This window comes from Rhineura floridana, chromosome 3 (assembly GCF_030035675.1).
Source record: "Rhineura floridana isolate rRhiFlo1 chromosome 3, rRhiFlo1.hap2, whole genome shotgun sequence".
Classification (NCBI taxonomy): Eukaryota; Metazoa; Chordata; class Lepidosauria; order Squamata; family Rhineuridae; genus Rhineura; species Rhineura floridana.
Genome location: NC_084482.1, coordinates 20,250,456 through 20,263,091, shown reverse-complemented (window position 1 = coordinate 20,263,091; position 12,636 = coordinate 20,250,456). Strand labels below are relative to the sequence as shown.

At 46.6% G+C, this 12,636-nt stretch overlaps 1 protein-coding gene across 11 annotated transcripts in view; it reads right to left on the bottom strand.

Annotated features, from left to right (window-relative positions):
- Positions 1-519: 519 nt before the first annotated feature.
- Positions 520-12,636, bottom strand: part of FMNL3 (formin like 3) — a 130,390-nt gene continuing 118,273 nt past the window's right edge. For 6 of the 11 annotated variants that reach the window (XM_061614840.1, XM_061614850.1, XM_061614849.1 and 3 more), the window contains 6 exons: positions 12,101-12,230; positions 11,510-11,670; positions 10,518-10,619; positions 8,789-8,878; positions 7,827-7,950; positions 520-2,409 (listed from right to left, as the gene is read on the bottom strand). In XM_061614840.1, the coding sequence (XP_061470824.1) occupies positions 2,273-2,409; positions 7,827-7,950; positions 8,789-8,878; positions 10,518-10,619; positions 11,510-11,670; positions 12,101-12,230 (744 nt within the window). In that variant the 3' untranslated portion in view covers positions 520-2,272. Of the gene's footprint in view, positions 2,410-2,891; positions 2,943-6,030; positions 6,146-7,826; positions 7,951-8,788; positions 8,879-10,517; positions 10,620-11,509; positions 11,671-12,100; positions 12,231-12,636 lie in introns of all 11 variants that reach the window. The other 5 variants (XM_061614843.1, XM_061614845.1, XM_061614848.1 and 2 more) reach the window with 5 other exon arrangements.

Genomic DNA, 12,636 nt, shown 5'->3' with positions numbered 1-12,636 from the left:
CGTGACCGTGACTAATGCTCTATTCTAGAGCTCTGATCATCACTGCTTTCCGTAGATGTGCCAAATCAGAAGGACTTGCTGAGTCCTTCCTGATCAAGTGGTTGGTTCCTTCCATTGTTTAGGTAACTAGAATGCCACAGGGCCTTGGCACCTGTTCTGAAATCCCAATTATTTCTCTACAGACCAAAGTCACATAAGATCATTATGCGGTACAAAATGTTCTTGTGCATAGTTGACTATGCTTCAGAGCCGGGGGGGGGGGGGAGAGGCAACAGGACCCATCTGGTTTGGCCTTGGAAAGACAAGTGGTTGAACATTCAAATACAGGAACAAATACAACTTCATATTCATAACATTCTGTTGAAGCCAGCCCTGTCTAAAGATCTCTTTGGTGAATGAAAGCCTATATAAACCTCTTTCACATATCCCTAATTGCTTCCTAGTTCCAGAAAGTGGCTAAAACCCCAAGGGAGTAAAGTTGATTCCCTGAATTAAAAACAACTGAAGAAGCAATCCTGATTTCATTGTCAAATGGCTTTATCCTAATGCTGTCTGCAGCTCTAATAACTTACGGACAATAATCTTTGGTCGAGGGAAAAAATTAAAGCAGGTTAAGAGGATATTAAAGTGGGTCCTCTTGTTCTGATTGTCTCAAGAAGCATCATGGCCTAACATTTGAGGCCTAGGTTCAAACAGCAATGCAGCAATCAGCCGCTAAAGAACAAGGGCCAGTGGTGGTCCTACCATTTTAGTATGATGAGTCAGGTGCTAGAGGCAGCTGATTCCAGGCGCCCTTAAAAGTTTGACTTATGAGGTAATATTGACTGGGAAGTTTTTGCAGCAAACCTCACTAAAATGAATGAGTTCATTCCACTCATTTCAATGAAACTTGCACTGGTGAACTGTCTAGTGGGTATTGCTCTATGTTATTTAGTGGAAAGTCAAGAGGGATGCCATTTTGTCTGTAAGGCATTAAAGGACGCAAAATGGCTCCCTATTGTGTGCTAATGCTTCACTTCTTTTTAATCGGTTACCTGCTAGGCAGCACCTAATTTCTTTAGGATTCTCAGGCTACAATTTAGTTTTTTGGCAGCAGGTGTCCAAATATTTTTGGGACTGGCCTTAGGAATGCTGGAGAATTTTATGTGGTCCACTTTTTAAAGTGTACTGACCTAATTCACACCTCATGGACTAAAACACAGATCAGAATGCAATTCTCCTTCAGATTTTGCACTTTCTCCAAATTTTGTGATAAAAGCTCTCAGATCAATGTACCAAAATGCGTAAAAAAATTGTATTTAGGATAAAATGCATTTAGAAATGCACACATAGATTTAAATATGGATTTTGGTACTTTAAAAAAAAAGACAGATTAATGCAGAAGCAGACTTATGAATGAATACATGCAAAATTGATGGAGACTAGAACTAGACTGATCCATCCATCCCTGGCAGGTCTTTATGGCACTTGTTCTGAGGGCTTGAAGGGGACATAAGAGGCATACTAGATTGGTCCTGGTGAGAGTTAAGGTGTTTGGTCCAGTAAATGAAAAGAGAGTTGTATCTAAAATACCACACATGAACTGGAAGCAGAATTTGGTCCTCTGGAAAATATTTTTTTATAATCTTGGGCAGTGTCCAAAGTTGCCTGTAACTGCCCAGGATCTTTCTTATGATAAGCCAATGGTTGGCTCACCACTGTCGCTTCCCTGTTGTGCCTACACCAGGTAGTTGAGACCTGAGACTTTGGGTCTGAAGGTTTTATCTTTTGAAGAAGGGTTCCAGTGGTTTCCCCCCCCAAAGGCCACCACAGCCTACCTTTTAAACTCCTCAATGCCAGTTCACAGCCTGCTCCAAGAAGACCACTGCACTGCTGAAGCCTGCTCCAGAAAAACATTGCTGGTCTGCAAGACTAGCACCATACACAAAGGTCTACTACTGGAAATACTGTCCCCCTCCTTCCCCACTGCATAGTGTCAGGACCTAACCGTGATGATGTCCATCATCGCCATCCACTAAAGACAAGTTGCTGAAAAGTCAAAGTGCAATTTTGGTCCAGCTGCTCAAAGGACTGAGGCTTTAGAAGGAGGAAGTCAGACACCTGCTGGCCAAAGGCTCTTCTAAAGAGCCCAAACAGTCTCATCTGTTCAGCGCTGACTGAGCAAGGGGCAGCAGTGCGAAGGGCTGATGGGAATTGTCATATATGTACAGATTAAAAAATACACCTTAAATAATAAGAGAATAACAATAATACTGTCGCAGTAAGGCACTTCCTAAATGTCCCTTTGGTTCTTCAGTTTAAAATCTTTGAAAGGATGGAAGTTTTTTTTTTCCTTTGGCAAAAAAGAAACAGGTCTGGGCCGTTGGGAATGCAGCATTAGCCTATTGGAAAGGCAGGGTATGCAGGATTCTGTGGGAGAAAGAGACAGCCAGTCAGGACAGGAGCAGAGAATCACAAGAGAAACAATGCATAAGCGGTTGCTATTGGGGGCATTTGAGTTCCTAAAAGTATCATTTGGGGTGGGAAGAAAGCAGATCGCAGAGCAGCAGTTCTTGCCCCTTGGAGACATTTAACTACCCATCCTGGCTACCCCTATACATAACCCCCTTCTTTTCAGGCAAGTCTTTGTTTGATTTACTGACAGAGTCTATGAGACGCTTCTTTGACCACATATTGCACTAGGTTAGAAAGGTTAGAAAGAAGAAGGGACTACCATCTTTGCCCACCAGAGGGAGGCAGGGAGCAAGACTGAAGTCCACTGGGGATGGGCAACCGCTGTAGCCAACTCTGTGGCCAAAGTGCAAGCTTTTCATTTTGTGCCTCCCACTTGGGCAGAAGCAGCAAAGCAGAGGATAAAGTCTCCAGGCGTTCAGAGAGCTGTTGTTTCTTACCCTCTGCCGTGGATGAATTGAGGGGGAACTAGAGGCAGATGGTTCTTGCTGCTATGGAGGGGATAAAAACAAAAATTAGGCCAAATCAAGAAAGGTGGGTGGGAAAAACTCTTCTCCTCAGGGGGCTGGAACCTGCCCTCTCCAAGTCCTGTAAGGAGCCACCAGGTCTGGAAAAGTATTACCATCAGACAAGCTCAGCCTTTCCCAACCAGTGTGCCTCCAGATGTTGTTGGACCACAACTCCCATCAGCCTCAGCCAGCATTGCCAATGGTCAGGAAAGATGGGAACTGTAGTCCAGCAACATCTGGAGGCACACTGGTTGGGAAAGGCTGGACTAGCTCATCCAGTTGCCAGGGGTGGTGGTGCGGTCGGAGGTGACAGTGTCACGTCTTCCCACCAAACTCTCCAGTGACCAGCCTCTGTGACTCACACCTCTACCTGCACATTGTTAATGATGGGAATCACCTCAGATGCATTCAGATAGAGCATCTGACTTCCCATGGTCCACTGGCACCAGGACTTCATTCTGCTGTGGTTCCCGTTGCCACCAAACAACTCTTGGAGACAACTGCAGGATCAGTGCTGGCTTCCTGCTTTCTCCATGGGGGTGTCTGAAGGGAATTGACCCTCTGGGACACTTCCTGCACCCCCAATTGTTTGCTACTGCACCAAGATGGCATTGTAGGCAGTCAATGTGTGGACATGCCCTTAAAGCAGGGGTGAGGAACCTGTGGCTCTCTAGATGTTGCATCTAGAATACAACTCCTGTCATCCCTGACCATTAACCATGCTGGCTGGGGCTGGTGGAGGTCCGAAGATTCCCTGTCCTTGCCTTAAACACATTGGGTGCAATCCAGAAGTAGTTACAGCATGCCTAAAGCATCAACCATGGCATTTATCAGAGTGTTCAAAAGTAATTCAGGTACAATTCAACACAGATTAACACCACTGGCCTTAATTGTAATTAATTTTTTGTTGGTCTGTAGCCATTATTTCTGCCATCCTTTCAATAACCATGTAAGGTGTGGCAGTGTTATGGGCTAGGGACTGAAACTGAGAGATAGCGACCTGCCTATGATCACCTAAAGAACTTATGGCTGAGGTGAGATTCGAAACAGGAGCTTGCCAGTTGGCACTTACAACATGTCAATGGTAGCCTCAGTAGGGACACAGGAAAATAGAAAGCTGCCTAATCCTATTGGCCCACTAGCACAGTAACAGCATATGAAGAGCCTTGCTGGATCAGGAAAAAGGCCCATCTAGTCCAGCACCCTATGGGAAGTCTGCAAGCACGACCTGATCAAAGCAGCACTCTCCCCACTTGCTTGTGCTTCCCAGGAACTGCCATTGTCTACTCTGCCTGGCAGTGGCTCTCTAACACTGAGGCACTAGCTACCTGGCCCTTTTGGGGACTTCACCGTATACTTAATTCCAATTTACTTCACTGAGATTTAGGCATGCTTAACTTCCTCTGTATTGCGTCCAATTTGTATATTCAGCCCTTATATGGAAACGGAGAATATTCTGGAGAGTTTTCTTCAAAAAACTGAAGTGTTATACATTTTGTCTCTTTGATTCAAAAATAGGCTCAGCCAAAAGATGACCTGGTAGTGGTTCTGGAAAAAACAGTGGATCAATTAAAAGTATCAAATGCGTCATATTTTGAATAAATCAAGCCATTAATCATTTCATTTGCAGTTCCCCTTCCTCCAAAACATACATTAAGCTGCTGCAATAATCTAACTACTTTTCCAGGAGTGAACACTGAAATCAATGGGAGTTGTTTTTCAGCAGACATCTATAGGATTTTGTGATCTTAATCTCACTCCTTGCTTTTTAAAACCAACTCTTTCACGACTCATTAAGCAAAAATAGTTTGAATAGAGTAGACCCAATTGGTATCGGTGGCATCTAGGCCTTAACTAAGGCTAAATTTACACATTCAACAGAATCCCTGCGGTAACCTCTGCAGGTTACACACATGTACGTATTGGAGGAGGGGGTACATATGCTCCCTCACAGAAAGAACCTGCCTGCTTGTAAAAAGTGACAATGTCACTGAAAAGGGTTCAGCTTAGATTCAGCTAGCATACTATTTTTATACATTCAGGAGGGATGTTTTTATAAACATTCAAATACGCAGTTACCCCATCTGGAGGCTGAAGTTCTCAGGGAAATTTTACCACAAGAGTTTGCTGCATGTGAAAACTGGGCCTAATTTGTAGTGGACCACACAGTTTTTACCATGCAGTTACCGTGCTGTTTTCACCCCCAATGAACATTCAGGCAGCAAACCACGGACCCACTCTCTTCATCAAGAGAGGATTAATAAGCTACTCTACTGCATTAGTGTGATAAGGTGATCTCATAGCCAGAATACAGAATGATGCATGCAAATCAAGACAAGATGTCTGTGATGACCTCATCATGCCATCCATGCAAGGAGATGGTTCCTCTGGGTCCATGCAGGGATTCTCAACAGTGAAGGGGCTATGACCATGCTTTTAGGAGGCTCTCTCTTTTTTAAACATTTCATTTGTTTCCATTAAAACACCTAGCAAGTTTCTAGCCCTCATGGTAGCAGAGAGAACCTTGGAAATGTATAACAATGGGACACAGAGTGCTAAGCTGACAGGCATCAAGCATCTGTAGTTCTGTCAAATGAGGAATTCTGGCAGGTGCAGCTTGTCATGCAGCAGTTATGAAAAGGTGTCCCTGCAGGAATTTTCTTTTTTCTTTTTTACACAGCTAATGGAATATGCTGGAGCAGGAGCCTTGTCTTGTATATCAGGTCACCCTGCAGGCAGTCTGAGAAGAGTCATCAACTGCAGTCATGATTCCTGAGGATCACCACCGAGTCCACAAAGTGACTAGCCTGTATAGCAGCTTTCCTTGACTTTGCGCCCTCCAGATATTTTGAATTACAACTCCCATCAGCCCCAGCTTTGAGGGCACCAGGCTGGGAGAAGGCTGCTGTATAGTGATGGTGACTCTCTGCAAAATGGGAGCAGGCCTCCAAGAACAGGTTGAGAAGCCCTAAGCTCATGGGAGGAGACAACAAGGCATGCAGGAGGGAAAGCCTGGGCTCCGTGAAGGGAGGAGCTGCATGCAGAAGAGGACACAACGTTCCACGGGTACCTTTGACGAGGGAGAGGGTGGAGCTAACAGTTAGGCTCGTCATGGTGGGATGGCTCACAGAAAAAGCGAGAACCCCGCTTCGCTGTGCGGGCAGTGAAGGGGACGCTCTTCAACACTGCGGGGTGGGAGGGGGATGGACAAAGACATACAGATACGTCAGAGAGCTAGAAATCCGGTGGACGCTTTATATATAGAACAGACACGTAATTGTACTCTGACTTGTGCTACAGACTTATATGGCTAATGCATCAATAAACTAGAGACATCAGGTGAAGAAGGCCAAGGCCAAGATTCCATCACATCTACTTGAAATAAACCCTCCACAAGGGAAAATGCAGTGCTCCTCCAATTTGCATTGCCACCCCCTATGAGGAGAGAGGAGAATCAAGGCCTTCCCTCTGTTTCTGTCCCAATTTCTGTCTTTCTGCCCTCATAGACATGGCTGTGGTTGCTCCCTTTGAAAAGCGTGGTAACACCTGTGCTACTGTTGATGCCTTTCAGGAAGTAACATTAGGGATGGGCTACTAGCAGTCCAGCCTGCAAAGCAATAGAGTGACCAGATACCAAAGAAGGGCAGGGCTCCTGGATCTTTAAACAGATGCACAGGTAAGGGAATCCCAGCAGATGCAGCTTCTCATGTATGGGTTAAAAAAGCTGCACCTGCGGAAACTCCCTTACCTGAAGAACTGTTAGAAATAGAAGAACCTTGGCCTCCTTTGCAGTTGGTCAGCCTACTCTAGCCTTTGCCAATCTGGTGCCCTCCAGCTGTTTTGGACTTCAGCTCCCAATAGCTATAGCCAGAGCACCTGTGCTGGCTGAGGCTGATGGGAATTGTAGTCCAAAACAGTAAAAGGGTGCCAAGTTGGCAAAAGCTTCTCTACTCTTGCATTAGGGGTTTCCTCATCTCACACAGTAACCCAGCAATGCTCATTTTCAGGACTGTACTTCCTATGAGGCATATGCTAGGCCTGGCTGATTTGAAGGCCTTACTGTCCACAAGGGGGCTGGGTTGTACAACATGACATGATTCTGGCCTGGAGAATAGAATGGCACCTGAGGCTATAAAAGTCAGCTAACTCTGGTACCCATGACTGAGCACCTCAGTTGGTAGTGCCACGGTGGTACAAAGTGTCATACCACAGGTGACACAGGAATAGCATCGCAAAAACAAATACCATGCCTCACATTATCATCTTGAGGAAGACTGTCCACAACCAGTGTCTGATTTATTATGAACCATAATGTATGAACTCTTGTAGAGTTATAGCCAGAGTAGTGCCCTAGTTCCACAGAAATGCCAAAGAGGCATAGAATGTGGTAGTGAACACAGAAAGCAGCTTCCAGAGACCTCTCTTTCCGCCCCCCCCATTTTAAAACAGGAAAACAATTTCTAGTCCTCATGGATACAAAAATATGCTTGAAACTGGAATAAGATAGTGAGGTTTTGTGTGTGTGCCCTCACAGATATTAGGCCAGACAGGCTATTAAGAACCCACCATACAGGCCTAGTTCTGCTTTCTTGTTGGAGGGAGTGGAGCGGGCAAGGAAAAGCACATGGGCAACAGTAAAAAAAAATTGCTCCTTCAGAGGATGTCAGTTCTCATGACGTAAGTAGATAAAAGAATGGAGTGGGTGTCATATAGGGTGTGGGATAGGATGAGGCCCCTCACTTAACTGCACAAGACCTGTCGCCACACCTTCTCTCCTTGGCCTATATAAAGACACAATGACACCTGGTGGAAAAAACTGAGCACAGCAAAGGACGTAAACATTCTCCTGGCTGGGCGGGGGCTTACCGGTGATAATATCCTCAATGGTTCCATCTTTGCCTTCATAAACAGGCCGGTGGTCCTTGGCCTGCCGCCGCCTCAGCTCAGCAATCAGCTCTTGTTGCTGCCACTTGTTGCGCTGCAAAGGCAACTGAAGGCAGGTCAGGAATTAGAAGGAAAGAGAGAAACACACAGCCCCAGCCCAGCTGCACCCTGAGACACAGCAAGGGCCCTTCATGAACTCACACAAGAAGCTTCACTACCAAGGAAAGGCTTACGTCTGCTACTGGACACAGCAGGCCAAGGCACTTTACTCTGAGCAGATGTATGCACAAGAAAGCAGACCAGCTTCAAAATGGAATGTTCCTCATGGTTTCTCTACCAATATCACACTATGGGGAGCTAGCACCAATTTAATGAGGAAGTGACTTTCCTGTCAGAAAAGCCCAGGAGGAGAGCCTTCTCAGAAACATCACACAGGAGCAGATGTGAACCGCGCCGACTGTTGCTGTTATTCTTTCTCAACAAAACATCTCGTAGGAACATAGGATGCTACCTTATACTGAGTCCATCTAGCTCAGTATTGTTGACACTGGTTGGCAACAGCAGCTCTCCAGGGTTTCAAGCAAAGGCTCTTATCTGGCCCTACCTGAAGGGGCCGGGGATTGAACCTGGGACCTTCTGCGTGCAAAGCGGATGCTCTACCACTGAGCTATGGCTCTTCCCCAGAATACAGTATTGTGCTAAGTGTTGTTTCCATTCTCTCTTGGGACGTAACCAGGAGGAAAACAACAATAAAAAGAGCTGGTCTTCTACAACTGTACATTTAGAGTCTCAGAAGTATGAAGGACTAAAAGCATCACAAACAAGTTCAGACAAAGCTACTAATAGTCCCCTCCACGCTACAATGGCAGGAGGGCCCCCTGTTTTCAGAATGCAGTCTCTTCAGGTCTCAGGGCTCCACACAACACCCTACACTGGCCCCTTACCTTCTCCAGCCTCTTGGCTTCTTGGGCCAATGCCTGCTCCCGTTGGGCCTGTTCCTGTTTCTTGCGCAGTTCATTGTCTTGCTCTGCATCCTGGACGGGAAATATGGAAGGGAAGGTCAGAAGGCAGTCCAGTGACAGTCAAGTAGTCAGGCACACACAGATGGGAATATGTGGACCTAGGGAGAGCTGCCTTATACCAAGTCAGGCCATCAAGCCATCTGGCCCAGGATTATTTACTCTGACTGGCAGCAGCTCTCTAGACCAGGATCTCAGGCAAAGCCCTTTCCAGTCACTTGCTGCCTGATCCTTTTAAACTGGAGATGCCAGGGACTGAACCATGGCATTTTCAGCATGCAAAGCAAGTGCTCAAACCATTGAGCTATATGGGCCTTCCCTCTAAAGTTAATACCATCTGTAGCCACATGGTGGGGCAGTAGATGAAAGCACTTGGCCAGGCCATATGAAATCCAACCCATCTCACTGGAGGGGAGCCTTGGGTAGGAATCATAGAGCTGGAAAGGGACTCAAAGAGACCAGGATGTATCATCCACTGCCCTGACTTCTCTTACAAATCAGAAGCTCCTGCTAACATGTAGCCTAGCCTTCCCAGCCTTTGGGATCCCAGATGTTGTTGGACTACAACTCCCATCAGCCCCAGCCAGCATGGCCAAAGGTGAGGAAAGATGGGAATTGTAGTCCAGCAAAACATACGGGGGCACAAAGGTTGGGAAAGGCTGAATCTTTAACGATAATCGACAGCTATAGCTTTTTGTTCTGTTCTGAAGTGAGTAACTTGTCCCTCTTTGGGTGACTCTAGGTCTGGTCCAGCTGGGTAACCCGCTGCGTCTTAACCCACCTCACAGGGTTATTGTGAGTTCCTTCAGAAAGGGCAGGAAAGAAATCTTAAAAAATGGGCAGAAATGGCCATGAATTTTGAGAGGTGGGGATGCACATGGGCATGTGCTCCTGCCAGGTGCTGTATTGTGGCTTGAACCAAGAATAATGTGGGTGGAGCCAGCTACTGATTCTCTGCTTCCTACACCAGTGATCAGAAGAGACGACAGCTCAAGCTGGGAAACAAAAACCACAGAACAAAATCATCCTCGTCAGAAGAGCCAGGTGGTCCCAGAAAGCCCACCTCATGCCACTGCTGGCCATGCAAGTCCAAGATTCGCTGCACTCCCTCGGACTGAGCATCTCGTCACTGTAAGGAAGGCATCCCTTTGCACTAGTAGAGTGTTTCCCTGCCTGCTGCCCCTTCCCCAGACACTGAGGGCTGTGCCCTGCCAGCACTAGAAACCAGGCCCATGGCAGTCTTCTCCAGCAGTGGGAACAGAGTGTATGTGTGTGGAAGGGGGAGGGGGAGAAAAGTGTGGCTGACACATATTATGGATGTTTACGGAGATGAACTAGCTTGCTGGGGGTACCAAAACCTTTTAAAGGTGCCTTGGAGGAGTGGGATGTCACCTAAGAACAGATGGGCAATGGGACATGAAAAGATCCTTATTGGCATGGAAGAGAATTGATGGAGCAATGCAGGGAGGAAGTTCTAATCCTGTTGCCCACTGGCCACACCTCACTACAGGAAGAACAACTTCCTGTTGGGAACAATGACAGGAAGGACTCGGCAGTGGAGTGCTGGCAACTGGCTCCCACTTTTGCACGAAGGTACAGCATGAGCTTGTGCGGCTTCTAAGGTAGCCTGAGCTCTGTTGAGTCGCACACTCACCTTGTAGGATCTGATGAAGCGTGCAAAGACCGGGAAGAAAACAGACGGCGGTGTTGTCTTGGGGCTCTCGCCAAAATAGCGCACAACAGTGTTGTAGGCCTCCTGCCAAACAGGAAAGCCACATGAATGGAGTCTGACAGTGGCCTCAGCCTTGCATTCAGTCCTACTGTGGCATGAGGATATTGCCAGGCCTGGCTACCGGGCTCATGGTTCAGTGTCAAAACGCCAGTCTCTGCATGAAGTGGACTTTTGACAGATGATCTGTACATACATACCTGCTGTTCACAATCTACTTTGCAAACCAGGCTGACACATTCACTATGATTATTTAAAAGCCACACAAATCTGACGTCAGAGCACATGTGGACTCGGCAACAGGAATGGGATGCACTTGTTGGTGCCGGTTCAATCACATTCTGTTGAACTGACAGCCATTCCATGTTTGTGTTCCCCATGTTCTACTTTTGGTAAAGTCAGTTTCACATTAGCAAAGCACAGATGCAGGTTAGTCAGTTTCACGTTAGCAAAGCAAAGGCAGGCCAATCAGTTTCACATTAGCAAAAATGCACAAATGTTGTGCCTTTCCTAAAATTGCAGGTTGATGTGGAAACAGGCCTGAACATATGTGAAACTGACATAGACAAGACATAGACTGATTCATCCATCCCTTCTTACATAGCGCACAATCCCAAATGCGCCCTGGATTCCATTGCAAAAATCTGTCACCAAGCAAGTGTGAATTAGTCAAATTTGGCACAAGCCAGATCTGCAAATGCACACAGCCAATCAGGTTGCGGGATTGCTATACATGTATCTGGCATGCAGTTGGAAACAAGGACAGATACAGTGTTGAACTTTATACCAAATTAATGTATTTGAACATGCTACCCAACACAAATAAGGAAAGCTTCAGCTGAAAACTCTTCACACAACATTTTAAAGAGTCTTCTGTGCTCACCCCCTAGTTGCATGGCTGTTCCTTCTCCACTCACCTCAGCAGTCTTTGCGTCTTTCTGTAGTCGGTCCAGCTTCCCTTCACTGGCGCTCAGGAAATTACGCAGGATGCTGTGCTCGTGCAAGCTGCACTCTCGTCGGATCAGCTCCATTCCACGTCCCAGCTCCTTGACGTCCAGCAGCACATTCTCCAGGGATACTGCGGTGGAATGAAAAACACTGGGTCAGTCCTGGGGCCAACTCAGACCGGGGAATGACAACCAATTTAAGGCTCACAAAGGACTGGGAGAACCACAGGCTTCAAGTGCACTGGCAGGCATGCTGTAAGACAGGGATGAGGAACATGTGGCCCTCCAGATAGTATTGGACTGCAACAGCCATCAGCCCTGACCATTGACTATGCTGGGGAACTCCACAGCACAGCCAATGCCTGCCCAAAGCAGGTCTGATGTAAGCGCCAATCAGTGTACCCACAATGTAAAAATGCTACTTCATGTTGTTTGAAGGAAGGGACCTAGAGATAAAGCAAGAGATGGATTCTGCAGTGAGGCTGAAGTGGCTGCACAAGGGTTATGTACATGATGCCTGGCCCCTGCCCCTTGAACAAGCTAGTGTTGGAAGGGCCCTACCTGCAGCTGCCTTCTCCACAAAGTGCAGTTCTTGCCAGAAGGTACTCAGCTCTGGATACTTGTCCTTCACCATCATGGCAATGAAGTGCAGGAGTGTTAGCTTCCGGTCCGTCGACTTGGTGTCCAACAGCTTTTTGGGATAGAGGTGGGGAAGAACAGGATGTCAAGGCACTAATACTGCCATCTGCACAAGGGTGTGCAAATTTGTGTGCAGGCTAGGAGCAAATACGTGCATAAAAGTAAATAATCGTATCTGCGCAGGTAAGTGTGCATGCATGTAAATGGGTGTGTGTGCTCACATGGGTGTCCAAACGAGTGGAAGCATGCAATCAAGCAAGAAATCAGATGCACAGATTTTTGTGCAGGGCTGCACAATTCTGAATTTCTTATCAGTACACAATTTGCTCCATACTGTGGCTGTGTGTCTGAGTTGAAGCACATACAGAAACCTGTGCAAAGGGCGACAAAGAAAGTGGCCATTTTGAAGAGTGAGACAGGAATGTTAATATATGTACAATAAGCCTGGGAATATTGCA